Here is a 22127-nt window from a genome sequence, read left to right as displayed (position 1 = left end):
CACATTCAGCTCTAATTCATCGGGCTAATAGAATGCATTGGCCAATCAGCGCTGGCCAATGCATTCTATTAGCGTGAACTGAGTTTGCACAGGGGTTCTAGTGCACCCTCGGCTCTGCTACATCAGATTGCTACATCTGATGTAGCAGTGCCGAGTGTGCATCAGATGTGTAGTTGAGCAAAACTGACTCAGCACTGCTAAGTCTCTGCATTCGCATAGGAATGCATTGGCCAGCCTTCGGCCAATCAGCGCTGGCTCTGCCGGAGGAGGCGGAGTCTAAGGTCGGACCTGAATGGAGACTGGTGTGGAGCGATCTTAGACTCCGCCTCCTCCAGCAGAGCCAGCGCTGATTGGTCGAGTTCCGTACTCTGGCCAATCAGCACTGGCCAATGCATTTCTATGGGGAAAAGTTAGCTTGCGAAAATCGCAAACTGACAGGGATTTCCATGAAATAAAGTGACTTTTATGCCCCCAGACATGCTTCCCCTGCTGTCCCAGTGTCATTCCAGGGTGTTGGTATCATTTCCTGGGGTGTCATAGTGGACTTGGTGACCCTCCAGACACGGATTTGGGTTTCCCCCTTAACGAGTATATGTTCCCCATAGACTATAATGGGGTTCGAAACCCATTCGAACACTCGAACAGTGAGCGGCTGTTCGAATCGAATTTCGAACCTCGAACATTTTAGTGTTCGCTCATCTCTAATAAGGACATAACTAGTCAGTATAAGGCCTGGTAATAACAATACGTTCTCTCATACTGCTGCATGACTAAAGCAAGCTTGTATACATAAAGTTATTTTTTGCTCTGTATGTCTGCATTTATGTGTTTTTTATTGATAACTAGAAGCCATTAGAAAGTTATGCAAAGTAAAAATAAATCTTCTCTAAGGTGCTTTTGTAAGATCATAGACACATTGTGACCGAGGAGCGTCAATGCAGATGTAGTGAGAACAGAAACCTCCCATGGTGTGGAAGCCATTCTTCTTATCACTTTCTAGCTTGCCTTTGCAAGTCAAGCAGAACAGAGATTACAATTTATGGCTCAATTCTCTGCAGCATTATTCATCCTACTGCAGGTAACATCCACGGCTGTCCTACAAGTCTCTCGTTTTATGTCTTTCCAATGAATTGTGGAAACGGCTGCACATGTCTTGCTTTAAGCCGAAGGATAATAATACGAGGAGCTGGGAGTTTGATTTAAAAAGTGCGATATTTGATCTGGGTAATATGCGCTTCCAAATTACAGTCACAGATATCAGGCTAACAAATGGGATGCTTCACCAGCTCATCAATACAAAATGACACCTATAATGCCTCAGGCACACCATTCACAGGAGGAGAGGTCAAAATATTATCTCTGCCCTTCTTCTAAATCTAAAATGTAACGTTCTGGACACTGCTGATTTATTATAGCAATTTCATCAATCTGCCTGATAATGTGTATGGCAATCCTTGAATCCAAAACTATGAATGCAAGAGTTTCAGTAACCCACGCACACACTAAGGATGGCTGGGGGAGGATACCCATCAATGGCGGAAGGTATTTTATACATGTTCAAATCAAAGCCATGGTGTAGTTTAGAAGTCTTGGACTGACTGATGGATTAATCCATTGCAGAATTAGTTTTAAAACAATCAGTTAATGACATTTTATGATGTTTCTGGAAATTTGCCCTCTCTCAGCTGGATTTCTTTTTTAATAAAAGAACGTCCAGCACTTCATGTCCTCTTTATTTGTAGCACTTAGATAAAATCGATATCAGACTGCTCAGATGCTTACATATTTCACACCACATGGATCCTTGATCAATAGATCTGTACTAGAGCAGGCATGTGCCTAGGGTAGCAGAATTTAGGGCACCTGGTGTCAGAATTATGGGATCCTTCATCCATTCAGTGGGTTCATGTACATAACCTCATAACTTTGTGAAACATAAAAAGGCTGCACATATGTAAGACCACATATAGTTTAGTTACAGTAATGCACTAAGTCTGCTTTTAGATTCTCTATCCTTAAAGGGATTCTCAATAGCTATGTGTACATGTAAAGAAAGATGTCACTTAGAAATCATATTAGGAGCCTTAAAGACATAATTTATAATAGAAAATAAAAAGCATTTGTGAATCAGTTGTACAGTGGGTGTCGCAGAGCCCAATGGATCCAGTTTATTCTCAAAGGGGTGAGTCAGGTTTTGTTGCGGTTTCCATACTGCTGAACACAATACTGCCACAAGGAGTGCTACTCTTTCTGTCAATTGTTGGGAATGTTGACCTTCTGTGTACAGTAAACACAGATTTTATTTTTTAGGTCTGTATTATTATGGTGTTTTACTCTAATCCTACTGTATTACAAAATCCGGAAAGATAAAATGTAGGAGGGATTTTAACAATGGTTTTTTAAATTTCCCAAGATAGTTTCTGTACCATTCCTCATGGTTTTCTAGATCTCTGCTTGCCATCAATCCCTGTTTACTTCCAGTGGATAAATATCAGATCATGGTCATGTGATGTACAGTCCATGGTCATGTGATGTACAGTCCATGGTCATGTGATATACGGTCCATGGTCATGTGATATACACATACGGTAGATGCACAGCTTGTTACAAGACAGAGCTCTGATTACTATGTTGTGACTATAATGAGTTGTGCACCGGTGTGTCCATCACATGACCATAGACTGATTTTTATTCACTGTAAGTACACAAGGAATGACGGTAAGCAGATACCTAGAAAACCCTGATGTATTGCAACACAAAGTATATTGAGAATTCATTGTACAAACAATAATATTTATTTGCGAAAAATGGTCAATCCCTTTAAAATAAGATACAGGCAAAGGATGTCCCATCAAAATATTGTAGTAGAATCATCTATAAGTAAGTATATGTAATTCACCTCTGCCACAGTTGTACATACAATCATTAACAAATAATAATAAATATAACGAACCAAGAAGGAGTTGATGGAACCAAATCAAAGTCTGTATGTGTGAATGTAAAAACGATATATATAAGTGAAAGGATAAGTTTATCGGGGAAACTGAACAATGCAAAGGCTCTAGTACCCACTGGGCGTCTCTAGCCTGGATACAAGATGAGATAAGGTTAGGTATGAAGGCATACAGGTTCTATATGGTATCCCGAGGCACATTTGCCCACAGATGTTGTAGCTGGGCCAGTAGATCCTGTACATTTGTAGGATGCCAGAGCTGGCATCCCAGTGTGAGCGCAATTCGCTCTAAGTGTCACTGTATTGAAGTCCAAATTAATAAAGTTATCTTTTCCTTTCAATAAGCCAGGCTCAGAGAAGCTCACTCCACATACAGCTTGTGTGTGTAAAGTGTGTTCTGTTTAATGGTAACAATACAGATTTGGATTTGCATAATTAGCATAACATGATTGGTGGAGGAGCTGTAACAATAGTCCTGGCGCATGCCTATTGGCTAAGAAACTGGAGAGAGGTCACACACCCCTGAGGGCTGAGGAGGTGTGAGCTTACTAAAAAAAATGGAGTCCACAGCACATGGCTGGCCACATTGCGACTGACCACATGATTTCAACAAAATGGTGGTTGCGATCACGTCTCAAATACAAAATGGAGGCTACACAAGTGGACATCCTCCACACCAGCTGGTCCCATAAATGTTGGGTTGCTGATAAATCTGGCAACTAAGCAGGTCAAGGAAGTGTTTTTTCTGCCATGAGAGGCAAAATGAGGTCGCAGGATGTCTGACACATATCAGTAACCTGTTAGTGTCCCTCATATAATCCCTCTGGGTGACATATTGTCAAATGCAATGGCTCCTGTGATTATTACACCAATGTTGTGGCAGTGTGTCACTCCGAGTCAAAAGCAGGTGATCCAAGTGGTATTACCAAAAGTAGCCTCTGAAATCGGTGTGATTGCATTGAAAACAGCCAAAAAAAAGTCGTGTTTTACAGTCACAGCAAACTGGAAAAATACGCGCAGTGGAAACGCTGTGATTTCCAAAACCATCGCAGTTATGGAAATCACAGCATGTCAATTATATCTATGGAAATAACGGCGTTTTTCCTATAGGTATAATGGAAGAAGAAAGTCAACAGAGGAAACCTCTGCAGACTTTCTGTGAAACACTACATGGGGCCTTAGCCATATAGGACAATGGGGGAAGTACGTTTATGTTCTCTTGTGGCAAGACTCCGCATCTAAGCAGATCACACCTGTAATCACTAACATATCTGCTCGTGACATAATCGCATGCTGAATTTTACAGCAATCCAACATGTCTCTTTGGTTACATTCATTCTGTTTTGTCAATGAGTGTATAACTGAAATGAATACGCACCAGATACAAAGATCTAGAAATACAATTTATAGAAATTAAAGCTGTATACATTCCATAGATGTCATTTATTTGTTCTTTAAGTATCAGAAATGTGTTACTAATGAACCACCCGACAGAACAAAATCAACAGGAGGACAATAATTCAATACATGCATATAATGGGATTTTAATATGGGTTTTCGCTCCGTACTGGAGAGTGGTAGCATTTGCAATAAGATAAGCCTGAGTGATTTTTAAAAGGGATTTGTATAGCTGCATTCTTTTGACACAGCTGTTTTTTGGCTGCCAGGCATAGTATGCTCACATTCATATTACTGCATGACAAATTCTTTGCTGGCATGGCATTAAGTAAATCAATACAAATGAGTCCATTAACACCAGATTAAGAAGCTAATGGCACCAGCTATACATTATGCCAAGCATCGCAAATAACTGTGGTCTTATGGGATGTTCAACTATGTGTTCTACTCAAGCCAATCTGTCGCTGCTAAAGCACCTGAGCCATTATAAAACCCATACTGAAGCTGTAAGGTATAATACGCTGCAAGCAAAACTTCAATTATTTTAAGAAACGCAAGCACAGTTCAAGGTTACCCAAACAAAGAGATTAAGAAGCCATTCCTCATCGCTCGCCTTTTCTGTCATTCAAAAATATTGCTTAGATTTTATAAACAAAACTATTAACAGGCAAGAAAGTCTGACAAGCAAAATATATCCAGAAACCATTCTAACACCATAAATCCCATTGAATTGACTTGTTTACTTGCAAGAATATTTGCTTTGTTCTAGATTTCCAGGAAAATATCACAGTGCACATTTATCATTAGAAGTGTTCTTCAACGTGAATGTGCCAATTTTAAGAAAATTACCAAATATGTCCAACTGAGAAGTATTTATTTATACTATCCATACCGTACCCTCGCGAGCCATTGATACAGTATTGTGAATGTGCTAGCTGTATTACCTATAGATTTGTATAGCAGGTATGGAAAAAGAAAATTTTCTGTAAGGTATAGGAATAAACGCCCCCATTGTCATAGCTATATGGGTTGCTTACTGTTTGTGGGATAAGTAGTATTTTTCAATGCTACTATAGTGGGGTACATATAATGTATACAAACTGTGAGAAGGTGACAGGCAAAGTGCTGGAGTCCCGCTATATCGGCCCCAGATTGCTGACTTATGTGTGGTCCACGGCGGGTCTGGAATAGGTTTCAGCCCCAAGTGTGGGTCCTGAGGCTCGTTACTGGCCCATAAGAGGTTGCAGAGCCTGTACTTAAGGGCAGATCCAGGAAGTGAGGAGGTGGCTGGGTTTGTCCTGTAACCCTGATTCCGGTGAGACCAAATTGTGCTTTTTCGTGTCGCCAGTAGTAAACCATGCGTATAGTTAGGTTATTACTTCTGATTAGTTAGTTGCTCGGACGAGCAGGAATTTTTTTTATTTTTGCCTGAGGTTAAGACTGTATTTTGTTTTTTGATCATTTGTGCCTGAAGTGAAGGTTTATTTTTAGAGTTGAGTGAGTACTGTTCGGATCAGCCGATCCAAACAGCACGCACGCATTGAAATGAATGGAAGCACCTGGTGCTTCCGGTTTGACGGCAGCCTGCCGCTTAACCCGCCGCGTGCCGGCTGCGTGCATTGATTTCAATGCGTGTGTGCTGTTCAGATCGGCTGATCCGAACAGTACTCGCTCAACTCTATTTATTTTCTGTTTGTTTTTTTTTCTAAATTAACCAGTTTGCTTTATATTTTGTGCCCCTGTCTTGACTGTTTGGGTCCGCACCAATGCTTCTACCGAGCTATCTTCCACATAAAACAACTTCTTAATTCTATTTAACATGTTAACTCTTTCTAGGAAGTCTTAACTTTGTGTTTTTCTATCAACTTACACCAGGTTCACACCAGCATTAGATCACTAGCCGGGGGACCAGAACAATGGAGAGGCAGACCATTAAAATAGTAGGTACACACAAAGCCCAGTGGACCCTATTTACTATAACGGGGTCAGTCATTTTTAAAACAAACTGGCAGAGGAAAAGAAATCCAATTTTCAGCTAATGTGAACATAACCTTAGTCATACGAAAGCATAGGTTTTGCAGGAAAGTTGCATTTATGTTGTTTACCATACGTTATAAATGACAAGTTTACTTTATTCTGCAATTTGATATGATTTCCGTGACATCTAATATTATAACCCATATAACACTTTTGATTTTCCATTTACAGGGTTGAATAACAACTTGATATTTTGAGTTACAGGCAGTAGCTATGGATACCATTTTCAGGTAAAAACAACATTCTGATTGCTGGTTATTCCACTTTTTGGGAGGAAGATATTTTGTTTTTTTTTAATTTTATTTTTATTTGCAATGGACACTTTATAGTTCCAGGTGTTATCGATGAGCCAGTACCAATATTGTATTTTTTTTTGTGTTGTGTTGGTTTTCAACTTAAGCAATATTGATCAGTATAAAATACACTGCAATAAATCTGCATTGCAGTGTATTATACTTTTCACTGTTAGGCCGGAAGCCATACACAGAGAGTGTAATAGGCTTCCATAGCTGGAAGACACAGAGGCCTATGTAATGTGTGTGTATGTTTATGGGAGGAGGTTCCATGTAACCACATAGTGAGCCCCCCCCCCTCCATAAATCAGTTTGATGCTATAGTCAGAAATTTTTGTGGGATCTGAGGAGTTAAATTCCTGATATTTGAGTTATCTCCAATTATGACAGCACGAACCTATATGTGCATCACTCATGTCAGGGCAGGGTTAATAGACTTTGGAGGTTTCCCCCAGAGAATTTAGTAATTATACCTATGTGATCCGTATATGGCACTGAGGAAATTTGGCCTTAAACATCAAGATTGGTGGGGGATGAGCCACACCAGCACGTCAGGATGGAGAGATTGGCACTAGAGATGAGCGAGTACTGTTCGGATCAGCCGATCCGAACAGCACGCTCCATAGAAATGAATGGATGCACCTGGTACTTCCACTTTGACGGCGGCCGGCCGCTTAACCCCCTGCGTGCCGGCTACGTCCATTCATTTCTATGCGAGCGTGCTGTTCGGATCGGCTTATCCGAACAGTACTCACTCATCTCTAATTGGCAACAGTCCAGGACATGCAGCGTTAGAAATACTTTTTTCATAGCTCAGGTTGAACAATGTTACTCTCTTTCAAATTATGAAGATATTTTAAGTACATTTATCGGAAAAGTAGAGTACTATATAAATATTGCATTTCTAAATTCTTAGTGACCCACAAAATAAAGTTTAAAAAAGAAAAATGATATATGTATGGTATATTTCCATATCTTAAGGCATGTTGTGTTGCAGTCTTTGTTCACTAACTTGAGTTCCTTGATAACTCTGTGACCCTTGTGAGAAGGTGACAGGCAGAGTGCTGGAGTCCCGCTATATCAGCCCTAGATTCCTGACTTATGTGTAGTCCAGGGCAGGTGTGGAGTAGGCTTCAGCCTCAGGTGTGGGTCATAGGCTCATTACTGGCCCATAAAAGACAGCAGAGCCTGCACTTCAGAGCAGATCCTGAGAGGAGAGGAAGTGCCTGGGTCTGTCCACACACTGTGAGCCTTGTGTACAGTACGTTTTTTTTTTTATTGACTTTGTGTGGCTGGTAGTAAGACACATGTACAGTTAGTATTTTCTGTTTAGTTAGCACTCAGACGAGCAGGATTTTGGTTTGACATTATTTTGCCTGAAGTTAAGGCTGTATTTTATTATGATCAGTTTTGTGCCTGACGTAAAGGTTTATTTAGTTTGCTGTTTTTCTTAAATAAACCGCTTTGCTGCAAGATTTGTGTCCCTGTCTCTGACTGGTTGGGTACGCACCACTGCTTCTACCGAGCTACCTTCCCTACACCCTGTATGGGGGAATGGAGGTACCATTTCACTGTTTGCTTCAGATAGACTAGATGCACCCCCTGGGAGTGCACACTGCACTTCCCTTGTTGGGTTCTACTTTATTTAGGGAAATTCTGAACAGTTTAATGCCAAAGAAGGGAGAAAGAGAATATGCCGGCAAGTGTACACTGAAAAAGGGTAACAATGTGTGGAACTTTTGACTTGCCACTCTACCCAGACGTCTGACATGACTTGCTTACAATTTGGTAATTCCTCATATATTATAACAGAGAGTACTGGGCTGATAAAGTCAGACCTTTTCAGCTTTACCTCAACTGTACCAATAGGTTTTAAAGAGCAACAGATGACAAATGACTGTGATTCTTGGGATGAAATAGAATACCCCTTTTATCATTCTATTTGTTTTTCTTTTCTGTAACTTTTCCAGTCACCTTTTTGTTTCAATTGTGCTTAATATTTAAGATATCCTGAAAAGTTTTCTATGTGAATAGGGAAAAGCAAGAGAAATATTTCAATGTAGTATACAAAAACATTATACACTATTATGTTATGGGTGTGATTGGAGATGACTATGTTGCATCAAATCTGCCTTGAGGCTACAACTAGCAGTGAATTCTAAGGGATTCTTGGCCCTTTATCTCCTGTACAAGGATATGAACTTTGCTGGGAATCCAAGTAACTTCCAGAGGAGTAGTCTGGGATAGTACATGTGGTACAGAATCAGTAAGCAGACATCTTGGTTACGTGGGCAGGTCCTGACAATCCAATACACAAGCAGAAGGTCAGGAAAGGCACTGGACAGAAACCATGGTAAGAAATCAAGCCAAATTGGTAACAGAACACAAGAACACCCTGGAACGGTAGAAATCAGGGAGGACCTTATTGTTCCGGAATTAGAGTGGAGGCAAAGGGTTCTTTAAAAAAAAAAAAAAGGCAGTGAGTAGTAGAGATCGTAGAGATCATGTTAACCCTTTAAGAAACAGAGGTTCCAGCCAACTAACACATATAGCAATTTGGAGGAATTAGAGACTGGGCAGGAACAAGAAGATAATGGCAGGAGCAACCTTTAAACTGGTGAACTGTGACATGTTATATCCAATGCACTGGAAGAATTTAGTAGAGCACATCCGAACTCTTCATTATGTCCTTTAGTCACCAAATAAGAGTGTAACTTAGACTTTAGGTATTTAAAAGGAAAAACATGTCTGCAATACCAGACACAGTCTCTAGGCACGAATGTTTTCTCTAATCTCATAAACCCTTTAGGTGCCACTGGCCACTTTATCTTTTGGACCTGGATCGCTTATATCTATACAACATAGCATGGCCTACTAAAAAGATTATTCCACCCCTGCAATTCAGGAAGCCCTGTAGGTCTACTCTCCTTTCAGTTTGAGATCTGAAGCAATTCTTGGTTTATGATCTGCAAAGCAGGAAAGTAGAGGGAGAGGCTTTCTTTTTTGGTGCACGGAATCATTTCATGCATTGACTTGAATGCAGGGGTCCGTGGAACTAACGTGCTATTTCCAAATTTCCTCAAATAAACTTTACGCATATAGTTATAGAAGAAATTTGAACGAGCTGAACTTCTTCTAAGTTCAATCAGCTTTGTTGAACTGTATATTCTGTAATATAGACAGATCATACAATATGACATGGCTTTTCCATAAGGCCCTTTAAGAAGAAGACTCATCAGATTAAATATTAAACTCATTCCTTTCCTGATACTTATCATAGAGAGAATATTGATCACAAGAGCCCTGCTACAAGCAAGTGCCATAACAGCTTTTGGTAAAGGTGGGCAACCACTGAGTTAACCAGTTCAGTGCCAAAGCTTATAGAAAACATCATGGATCATCCTATTAAGCAAGCAATTATCTTCGACAGCTTATAATTTGATTTAACTACTTTCTGATGCATATGAATAGTTCCTTTGAAATATTCTGACTTATAAATATGAGACTGCTGAACTGTGACCTTCTCTCTTGGAAGATAATACATTTCTTCTGTCATCATTGCATTCCTATGACTTATGGCCCTGATTTATATATGAAGGCTAGTTTATGCTGTAGAAATGTCGATCTAAAATTGCACTAGGCCTATCACATAAACAACTCAAGACAATTTTAAGGCATTGAAATGCATATAAATTTGGAACTGTCAGAATTTTCCTTTTGAGCCATGCAGGCAATTATGTAAAAAGACAAATTACTGCCTTTGTCTTTTTATTTAAGCCCATTTAGAGCTAGAATGGATTCTTTTCTAACATTCTTATTCAGACATTAAGAAAATGTATGTCCAAAATCAATATTTGGAAGAGAAAATACTAAGGGTTGGAAAGTAGTATGTCTTATTCTGTAAGGCATCATTGCTCAATGTCCAGACAACCGGGTGCACTTGAAGTAGACAAAAGACCCGTGATTTAAGCTTTTAACAAAATATAAAGTCTGCAAAAAATCTATTTTCGACAATTGTTTTTTAATGGGATTATTCATACCCCTTACTGATAAATCAAATGCAATATTGTGTTAAAAAATAAGTTATAGGAGTGTTTAAAGTAGACCACAGGGGACCCCATTGTTCATTGTTCATGATAGTATACAGTAGTCAATAGAAACGCTCTAGAACTACAACCTTTACACCAGTTTACATAGCAAAAAAACCTGAAATAAATAAGGATGGGCCTTGCACTTGAACTAGAGGTGAGGCACATGCAAAAACATAAACCTAGAAGCGAAGAATACATGCACAAAACACTATACCCAAAAACCCATCAAAATACAGAAGGTAATAAAAATACTTATTCTTTATTGTATTTTGTTTCTTTTCATTGTGTCTGTAATTTGTAAGGCCTGATTCACATCTGCGTTCGGTATTACGTTCGGGGAGTCTGCTTGAGGACCCCCCCAAACGTAATACGGAACGCATTAAAAAGTGGTGAGCAATGAAAGCACACAGACCCCATAAACTATAATCAATGACGTGTGTTTTCCACATTGTGTCCGCATGAATCATGTGGAGAGAAAAGTACTTCAAGAACTACATTTCTCTTTATGTGATTCGTATGGACCCTGCATGGAGAACACACAGACTCCATTATAGTCTATGGGGTCTGTGTGCTTTCATTGCTCACCACTTTTTAATGCATTAGGTATTCCGCAAATGGACTACCAAACGCAGATGTAAACCAGTCCTAAGATGTTCTGATTTCCTATGTATATGTATCCTACTAGTACTGTAGGCTGCAACTGATGTGGTTGGGCAACATTATATGGAGCCCACCCAAAATCAAGAAAAAAAAATAACCCCCCCCCCCAAAAAAAAACCCAAAAAAAACCCCCCAAAAAAACAGAACACGTTCCTGTAATAAGGATTGTATAAATCATTGTTAACTTTAGGATTCACTACTGGAGCCAGAATATTAAAACTCGTTTAGCCATTGATAATAAAGAAAAAGAAAACACCAACAATTTTTTTTTTCATAGTCAATGGTTTTGACCACTTGGTTTCTACAACGTCTTCAAGAATATAATAATATGTTGCAGTTTCGTTGCATAAACTTTTGTAACAGGAAACAATTTCTATACATCTAAATGGGGTTGATTTTACAACAAGCCCATGAATTTCTGCAGGTCCACTTCAAGTGAGTGGGGTAGAAATCTGTGCAACAAAACTGAAAATTTATATATATATTTTTTATAATGGCTTCAGTGATCCTGGTTCCTCATATAGACATATGAGGAACCAGGATCACTGAAGCCATTATAAAAAATATATATAAATAATTAAAATTAGGAAAGGCTTTCTTCATGTTTTTGTGGCATGTTTGTAGAGGACGGCAAAATGAAGACACCTGGCACTTTAATCAAGTTTCTTTATACGGACAGAAAATAAAGTTACAAAAATACCAATCATGCAAACCACTATAATGGCTTGAGTGACAGATTACCAATTTCTTATTCACAGTAAAGTCTTAGCTTGATAGATTATTTGAAGGAGCTTTCTGCAATGTATAAATACAGTCTTCTCTGATTAAAATGTAAAAAAAAAAAAAAATTCAATGATTCTGCGCCATTTGAGCACTGCCCAATGTTTCGTGTTTAGGCAGTGACGTAATGCCATGTAATCACTGCATCCAATTTCCTACATGGAATCAGTGTAATGGAAATGCAGGAGAAAGAAAGAAATTACAATATTTTTTCTTGTTTGCTTTTCACAATCTTCGTACAGAAATGCCTTGGTCAAACATACTTCAAATAAGATACTTTTGGTATTCAGATACTTTGCCTGTTCAGACAGTTACAACCTTTTTATTTTTATATCAACATTGCTGGATAAGAGCTTGATATTTGTAGAACATTTTTTTTACATTTTTAGATGTCATGTTGTGGCTCATCTGATTTAGTTTTTAAGATATAATATTTTTTCTACGGAGGAATTGCAGACATAATAATATACACAGACATTTGTTGAGCTACATGGATTAGACACCATAAATGTGCTATGAGGTTTCCGTAGCTTCCATTCATCTCTATGGGAGTTACAGCGTGGGGCAGTACTGCTTAGTGGTTTCTGGTGGTCGAAGCGAAGGAGGAGCAGTTATTCCAATTTTGGTAGCTATTTGCCAAAATGTGAATAACCCTTAAAAGTAAACAAAGGTAGCCATTTTGGTTTAAAGTGAAACTGGTAATTTCCACTGAAGAGACCACTGCCCAAAGAAGGCTGACTGTTAGACTTCTCTGTACAGAGAACGATATGTGGGAAGTTGTCAATTAGAGATGGATGTCCTCACATGAGTCACGAGAAATTATACTGACTCAAAATATCTTAAAAACATAATATAAAAACATAATATTTTCTGACCTCTTTCACTTCATGCAGATGGGCAGTATTCTGGTTCTTGGATCTTCGGGCAGCTGCAGGGGACTTGTGATGTGTGATGGTGACAACACTTGGCCCGCCATGTGTCAGGTGCCTTTGGCTCCCAGGGGATGAGGAATTGGTAGTTCCATGGGGTAGCAATGAAAAGCTTCTGGCTCTCTGAGACAATGAGCTCTACAAGAAGAATAGAGCAATGACATATTATTATGAAGAATAAATGTGAGAGCAGAGATCAATGGTTTAACGTTTTCAGAGCCCCATGATACGTCAGGATTGTCATTCTAGATTGATTCTTACACAGATTTCTCCAGTAATTGTACATAGTATTAAAGGAGGCAAGTAATATGATGTGGCAGTGGGGAGCACAAATTTTCTCAGCACTTGCACATATATTACTCTTTAAAGATGGAAAACCATTATAGGCATGAGAGCCCATGTCTTCAATGAGTCGATTCAATGATTGTCAAAGTTTGGAGGTAGAAGAACAGAAGTAGGATAAGTTTTAACTAAGGAAAACAAATACATAGAACATTTCAGATATTAAAAAGAGCAACTATGTTCTTAAAGGGGTATTCCCACCTCACATACTCATCTGTCTTTACTGCTGTAAAATCTTCTTTCTTCCTGGTTTCTTGCATCATTTGGTGGGTGGGGTTTCACATGCAACCTGCCGTTTAGCTCTGCCCCCAAATTCGTGTGTAGCTCCGCCCAGCCACATTGGACTATGAAGTACAGGCAGCAGCAACTCCATTCTGTGTTACATACAGAGACTGCCTGTCTCTGCCATAATGAACACAATTGAATCAGCTAGCCTGATAACTGGGAGAACAGAAGAAATGAAAGCAGCTCCTCTATCTGAGTGCAGGAAGCTAGGTCACATGGTGTAGACACAGGAATAGCTACAGACACAGGCTGGCTCCCTGCACTTAGCCCCTCCTCCCACCTGACAGCAGCAGATACATCACTTGACTCATGAGCAGCTAAGTCAGGGCTCTGGCCACAAAGAATTGAATAAAGTAAGATAGTGGACAAACAAAGCAGTTTTGTTGAAGCAATGTATTTAGGAAAAGTCTTACATTAACAAGCAGTATAGATAGGATCCTTGTGATGGGACAACCCCTTTAACTGTCCTTTGGTTAGCGATTTTTATTCTTCTGTGGCCTCATTTAGACAGCAGTAATGTCACCACTGCTTAAAGAGGACCTTTCACCATTTGGGACACATGCGGTTTAATACACCGCTAGAAAGCCGACAGTGCGCTGAATTCAGCGCACTATCGGCTTTCCCTTTCTGCACAGCACTCCTCCTAAACACTCTCCTCTTGCTACTTGTGGACTTGATGACTCTCCTTTAGTCGAATAGTGGTTTCCCCTGAAATGAGCATTTTTTTCCCATAGACTATAATGGGATTTGATATTCGATCGAGTAGTCGAATATTGAGGCTCTACTTGAAACGAATCTCGAATATTTCACTACTTGCTCATCTCTAGTATCTATCCTTCACGAAGTTCACACATTATACAAAAAAAGTAAAAAAAAATTGCAATAAATCATGACTGAATTCTGATGCAGACTAATTCATTTTGGTCTAATTTTTAATCCCATAGAAGGATCACGGATTCATTTTTATTTTTTCAAAAATGTAAATATCAAAATTGCCTTGGAGCCCTATTTTAATCCCCCAAAATGCAAATATAAAATATACATAAAACATATAAAAAGTGAATATCTTAAGATTAGATCTTGTAAAGTTTAAATATTTGTATCTAGGGTAAAAAAAATTATCGTAAAAGAGTAAGTAATGAGTCAGAGAATAAATACGAAAAAAAACAAGGTCATTTGCCAGCATGGAATCTAATAAATGTGGTTCTACATGACTGATCAATCATGAATGATTCTCTTAAATACAATCAGGTAATAAGAAGAAAAGAAGAAAATGGTCATAAAGCTAATATTAAGAGGAAGAAAGATTGACAGCAAGGATATGAAAATGACAGAGGAACCAAAAGGAGAACAAAATTAACTCTTACCACCCCAGGTGATGAAACTTTAGATTATATGTTCAAAAGTCAGGGAAAAACAATGATGTAAGCACTGCAGGCATTATACAATCACTCAATAAGCCTATCAGTACGGGGCTTCATGTATTTTATAGAGCGACTGAATTCACACAAGCCAAATATAACAAAAGAAATTGTGATAAAAGACATTTGTAACAAAGAATGTAAAATAATATAGCATATTCTGTAGTGAGGATCTTCAATATTATTACAAAGATGTCATAATTTCAGATGCAAAGACTAACGTGGCTCATAAAAAAAAATGCGTTCGCTAAATCTTTTTATGAGATGTTGAACTGGAGTCACATCCACACAAATCATTTTGGTTTTTTTATTTTGTCATGCAGAAATACAAAAAATGATAGCAAATTAGATGCATCACATTATATACACTAATGGCACCCAACAGAACCCAATAACTTATACACTGCTCAAAAAAATAAAGGGAATTCAGTGTTGCTTGGAGTTACATTGTGTTGCTTAAGTGTTCCCTTTATATTTTTGAGCAGTGTAGTTATCAACCTCACATCTGTGGGGTCCAATTTCTGGCAACCCTATTGATTAGCTGTCCTTTGAGCACTTTTACTCTTTCCATGCTCATATTCTACATTGGAGTAGCTATGTAGACAGTTTTAGTCCTTATGAGTCCTTATGAATGAGACAAAGTGGTAATTCCCTGTGCAGCCGCTATTATGTGTGTATGTAAACAAGGAAGAGGAAGCAGCATGAGCATTGCTACCCAGGGTTAAGGGGATATTGTCACTCCTTAGGGAGAGACCACCATATAGGTGTGTGGAGACTCATTAAGCCTTTAGCACTCCACTTTGCAAAGGACCATGGGAAGAATATGCAAATCTGTCTTCCATGATGTAATTAGGAAATCAGATGCTGCCTCTGTATTGCAAACCAATAGAGGGCGCTCACTGGAATGTGCAAGCCTATCTTCCCTGATGTAGTTGGGAAGACAGAATTCCAGTGAAATAACCCAATAAAGGCTGCTCCCTTTTGCGTCATGCTCGACCTTCCAAGAGGCCTTTGTTTTGCAATGACGCTGGGATTATTACCAGGTATAGTCTCTCAATCGAGGACAGCTGTTTTCGATGTACTTGCATCTCTTCAGCTCAGGGGGTCCCTGGGTCCCAAATGTGCACAAAATCTCCTTTTTGATGTCCCCGACTACCCACCCCCGCTCTGATATCTGACAGTCTTCGGGAGTAATCGTTGCTCTTTTTACTAGCAGGACAAAGTAATACAGTAATAAAGTAAAAACAGCTGTCCTCGATTGAGAGACTATACCTGGTAATAATCCCAGCGTCACTGCAAAACAAAGGCCTCTTGGAAGGTCGAGCATGACGCAAAAGGGAGCAAACCTTTATTGGGTTATTTCACTGGAATTCTGTCTTCCCAACTACATCAGGGAAGATAGGCTTGCACATTCCAGTGAGCGCCCTCTATTGGTTTGCAATACTGAGGCAGCATCTGACTTCCTAATTACATCATGGAAGACAGATTTGCATATTTTTCCCATGGTCCTTTGCAAAGTGGAGTGCTAAAGGCTTAATGAGTCTCCACACACCTATATGGTGGTCTCTCCCTAAGGAGTGACAATATCCCCTTAACCCTGTCTAAGCCTCTCACCTCTACCAGGTTATAGTCCTCTCTACATCGAGCTGAAGAGATGCAAGTACATTGAAACAGCTGTCCTCGATTGAGAGACTATACCTGGCAATAATCCCAGCGTCATTGCAAAACAAAGGTCTCTTGGAAGGTCAAGCATGACGCAAAAGGGAGCAAACCTTTATTGGGTTATTTCACTGGAATTCTGTCTTCCCAACTACATCAGGGAAGATAGGCTTGCACATTCCAGTGAGCGCCCTCTATTGGTTTGCAATACAGAGGCAGCATCTGACTTCCTAATTAAATCATGGAAGACAGATTTGCATATTCTTCCCATTGCTACCCATTCAGACAGTTCATTGCTATGTTTTGGAACATAATGCTGCAACATCACTGCAATAACACAGCTAGCTGTGAGTCCACTGACCAGATCCCCATTACAAACCTAGAGGTTTAAAGGGATCCTGTCATTAAAACTCATTTTTTTGTGACTAACACGTAGGAATAGCCTTAAGAAAGGCTATTCTTCTACCTTTAGATGTCTTCTCCACTGCGCCATTCAGTAGAAATCCCGGTTTTCGTCGGTATGCAAATGAGTTCTCTCGCAGCACTAGGGGCAGGTCCCAGCACTCATAGAACACTGGGGGGTCCACAATGCTGCCAGAGAACTCTCGAGCACCACCTCCATCTTTTTCTGGAACGGCCTCTTCATGCGTCTTCTTCCAGCGCTGAAGGTCAAACTTCTAGGCCTCGGGCAGAGCCGACTGCACATGCCCACAGGCCAGAAGAAAATGGCCACTTACTTACTGTGTAAGCAGCCATTTTTCTTGTGGCCGTGGGCATGTGCAGTCGGCTCTGCCCGAGGTCTAGAAGTTTGACCCCCAGCGCCAGAAGAAGACGCGTGGAGAGGCCACTACAGAAGAAGATGGAGGCGGCGCTGGAGAGTTCTCTCGCAGTGTTAGGGACGCCCCCCGAAGTGCTGTTTGAGCGCTAGGACCCGTCCCCAATGCTGCAAGAGAACTCATTTGCATACCGACAAACCCGGGATTTCTATGGCGCCGTGGAGAAGACATCTAAAGGTAGGAGAAGAATAGTGTTTCTTAAGGCTATTCCTACGTGTTAGTCACAAAAAATGTACTTGTGTCAGAGGGAAAAACCATCAGACGCTCTTTAATAATGGAACCACAACTTTACTAATCTTGATTGCAGATAGCAAGATGTGATCAGTACATGCAGAGCAGGGTACACTATAACTAATAACTTCAGACATCTGCATGATCTAGTAGGCATCACTAATAATTCCACAGGTAAAACTTCGTAAGACCTGGTTCACATCTGCATTCAGTATTCCGTTTGGGGAATCTGCATGGGAACCCCCAGAACAGAATACCGAATGCATCGAAAAGCGGTGAGCTTATGAAAGCACATGAACCACTAAGATTATAACGTGGTCCATGTGTTTTTCGCGCATGAACTACTTTCTTCTCCACATGATTCGTGTGGACACTGCACGGTAAAAACACACGGAACCCATTATAGTCTATGGAGTTTGTGTGCTTTCATAAGCTCACGGCTTGTCTATGTGTTCGGTATTCCGTTCGGGGGAGGTCCCCATGTGGACTCCCCAAACAGAATACTGAATGCAGATGTGAACCAGGCCTAACTAGGCCTTTGGTTGTGACGCAGTAGTTGCTTTCCAAGACAACGGCCACCGACCAACTGAACCCACACCACATATGATCAAACTCTCCACATTCACTGCCTCTTGAAATGCTGGATGATAAATTTCGAAGTATGTCACCTTTAACCCTTTCAGGTCACAGCCGTAATTTTTTTATTCTTCTGTTCACAGAGACATATGAAAGATTAAGTTTTGCGAGACAAACCAATTACCAATTACGATTCCGTACGAAGTCCTGGGAAGCTGAGAACAAATTCAGAATGGGATTGTTCTGTCATAACTCTATTCCATATTATTGTTTGGCAATTTTAAAAGATATTGGATAAAGGAACAGGATATAACATTGCTTCCTTTACTCTCAGTGAAGTATGAACAGATTTTTTTACATTCTAGGCTGGGAAAATATAGTAAAATATAGGTTATTGGTGGCTACAGAATCAAATTACAAAAATTTCCAAAGGACAGATTGTCCCAAGTATGGGTAATCAGAATAAAAGTCTCAGAACACCCCTTAATGCTGCCCTCATAGCATAAACAATGTGATTTGGATCCTCCAAATGCACCCCAGAAAATTGAATGTGGATGAGCTGCACTTGGACAAGAGGCTGTCAAAGACCAGGACCCCACACTGTGAAAATGCAGCATTTTGGCCAAAGCAGAAATGCTGCGGCAAAAAAAGCTATGTTTTACAGTAACTGCAAAATGGATGGGATTCTGGCCAGTCCCATCCACACATTGCAGGAAAAAAAAATTGTAGCGGAAATGCTGCGATTTAAAAAACGCTTGTGTTTTTGTAAATTGCAGCATGTCAATTCTACCTACAGAAATGCTTGTGTTAGCCTTATAGGTACAGTCCTATGAAAAAGTTTGGGCACCCCTATTAATCTTAATCATTTTTAGTTCTAAATATTTTGGTGTTTGCAACAGCCATTTCAGTTTGATATATCTAATAACTGATGGACACAGTAATATTTCAGGATTGAAATGAGGTTTATTGTACTAACAGAAAATGTGCAATATGTATTAAACCAAAATTTGACCGGTGCAAAAGTATGGGCACCTCAACAGAAAAGTGACATTAATATTTAGTAGATCCTCCTTTTGCACAGATAACAGCCTCTAGTCGCTTCCTGTAGCTTTTAATCAGTTCCTGGATCCTGGATGAAGGTATTTTGGACCATTCCTCTTTACAAAATAATTCAAGTTCAGTTAAGTTTGATGGTCGCCGAACATGGACAGCCCGCTCTCAAATGATCTGAAAACAAAGATTGTTCAACATAGTTGTTCAGGGGAAGGATACAAAAAGTTGTCTCAGAGATTTAACCTGTCAGTTTCCACTGTGAGGAACATAGTAAGGAAATGGAAGACCACAGGGACAGTTCTTGTTAAGCCCAGAAGTGGCAGGCCATGAAAAATATCAGAAAGGCAGAGAAGAAGAATGGTGAGAACAGTCAAAGACAATCCACAGACCACCTCCAAAAAGCTGCATCATCATCTTGCTGCAGATGGTGTCACTGTGCATCGGTCAACAATACAGGGCACTTTGCACAAGGAGAAGCTGTATGGGAGAGTGATGAGAAAGAAGACGTTTCTGCAAGCATGCCACAAACAGAGTCGCCTGAGGTATGCAAAAGCACATTTGGACAAGCCAGCTTCATTTTGGAAGAAGCTCCTGTGGACTGATGAAACAAAGATTGAGTTGTTTGGTCATACAAAAAGGCATTATGCATAGCGTCCAAAAAAAACAGCATTCCAAGAAAAACACTTGCTACCCACTGTAAAATTTGGTGGAGGTTCCATCATGCTTTGGGGCTGTGTGGCCAATGCCGGCACCGGGAATCTTGTTAAAGTTGAGGGTCGCATGGATTCCACTCAGTATCAGCAGATTCTTGAGAATAATGTTCAAGAATCAGTGACGAAGTTGAAGTTATGCCGGGGATGGATATTTCAGCAAGACAATGATCCAAAACACTGCTCCAAATCGACTCATACATTCATGCAGAGGAACAATTACAATGTTCTGGAATGGCCATCCCAGTCCCCAGACCTGAATATCATTGAACATCTGTGGGATGATTTGAAGCGGGCTGTCCATGCTCGGCGACCATCAAACTTAACTGAACTTGAATTGTTTTGTAAAGAGGAATGGTCCAAAATACCTTCATCCAGGATCCAGGAACTGATTAAGAGCTACAGGAAGCAACTAGAGGCTGTTATCTTTGCAAAAGGAGGATCTACTAAATATTAATGTCACTTTTCTGTTGAGGTGCCCATACTTTTGCACCGGTCAAATTTTGGTTTAATGCATATTGCACATTTTCTGTTAGTACAATAAACCTCATTTCAATCCTGAAATATTACTGTGTCCATCAGTTATTAGATATATCAAACTGAAATGGCTGTTGCAAACACCAAAATATTTAGAACTAAAAATGATTAAGATTAATAGGGGTGCCCAAACTTTTTCATAGGACTGTATAATAGAAGCAGAAAGTCCGGAAAGGAAAACTCTGCGGACTTTCTGGAGAGAGCATTGCGAGAAGATGTGTTTCCGCTGCAGTTTTCACCATAGTATTTTTTGACTGAAACTCTTTCTAGGTCTCTAGCCTAAAAAGCACAAATGAAAGCTTTTGCTGCCATGACTAGGGACACTAAGTGTCAGAAACATGTAGAGACTTACAGTAACGGTTATACACGCTCTCTCCGGTCTTATTTCTCAATAGTTGAATAAAGTTTCTACGTTTTTCACTTGGCTATTGCACAGGACTGAGTTTTTGCTGGAAATATGTCTTGGGTTCTGTAACTGCAGTATATGCATTGGAGTGTCTGGTGTCTGGGTCTCCAATCTTTTCCGTATCATAATGGGTCCCAAATCAAAGAGACCTGTCAGGTGCTATCGGGATCCATCATATAACAGATCTGGCACAGCATTATGAACATGATGCCTATAGGAACAGAGCCTTAAAAACTTGTTCTTGATTTTACAAAGTATAGCTTCCTTCATTCAGTATACCTTACGCAATTCTTCAAGACTTTTGTCTTACAAGCAGTAATAGCACCAGCAGGAAACAGTGTGCACCGTATCCAAGGTTTTCAGCGACTGTTTAGTTGTGCAGCAGCAAGTGGAAGAAAATAACTAGGTAATAAATAGATTCCAGTGAAGCAGATATTGGAGACATTTGTCTGCAGATTAGATATATCAACATGTTGCTGGTAGTTTTCACATTTAGGAAGTCTGCTCTGTGTGACCGCCTCTAGGCAAACCCATTTATTTCAATAGTAAAATGATCACGCTAGAAAACAGAAAAAAAGCATTAGCACTGCCCTATTTTATGGTTTACAATGTAGCATATGTGAACATCGCAGGAAACTTTTGACCTTGAAATTCTCTTGACAGTATACGTTCAATATCACACACTTTCCTGATACGTTTCTTTTTTGTTTTTCTTTTCATCTCAGTTTTGCAAGAGCCATATATTTTATATTTTCCCAGTATTTTAATGGAATTATTTTGAGTTACTTATAAAATCTAATTTTACAATAAAATATTAGATCATATATATCATAATATATTACAGGACAATGTAGCCTCATAAGTTTACTTTACACTGTGGCTCAGTACAGATATGGCGATACCAAGTTTATCGTGTTCTTTTTTTACTTT

General features: G+C 39.7%; 1 protein-coding gene across 2 annotated transcripts in view; it reads right to left on the bottom strand.

The window, feature by feature from the left end:
• OSBPL10 (oxysterol binding protein like 10) overlaps positions 1 to 22127 on the bottom strand; it is a 270349-nt gene that overhangs the window by 138335 nt on the left and 109887 nt on the right. The window contains exon 4 of one of the 2 annotated variants that reach the window (XM_075271327.1): positions 13088 to 13279. The exons of the other annotated variant lie outside the window; for it this stretch is intronic. Within the exon in view, the coding sequence (XP_075127428.1) occupies positions 13088 to 13279 (192 nt within the window). The remainder of the gene's footprint in view (positions 1 to 13087; positions 13280 to 22127) is intronic. 2 annotated transcript variants of the gene reach the window in all.

Source organism: Leptodactylus fuscus, chromosome 4 (genome assembly GCF_031893055.1).
Source record: "Leptodactylus fuscus isolate aLepFus1 chromosome 4, aLepFus1.hap2, whole genome shotgun sequence".
Taxonomy (NCBI): Eukaryota; Metazoa; Chordata; class Amphibia; order Anura; family Leptodactylidae; genus Leptodactylus; species Leptodactylus fuscus.
The sequence above is the reverse complement of the archived record's forward strand: the minus strand, read 5'-3'. Positions and strand labels throughout refer to the sequence as shown.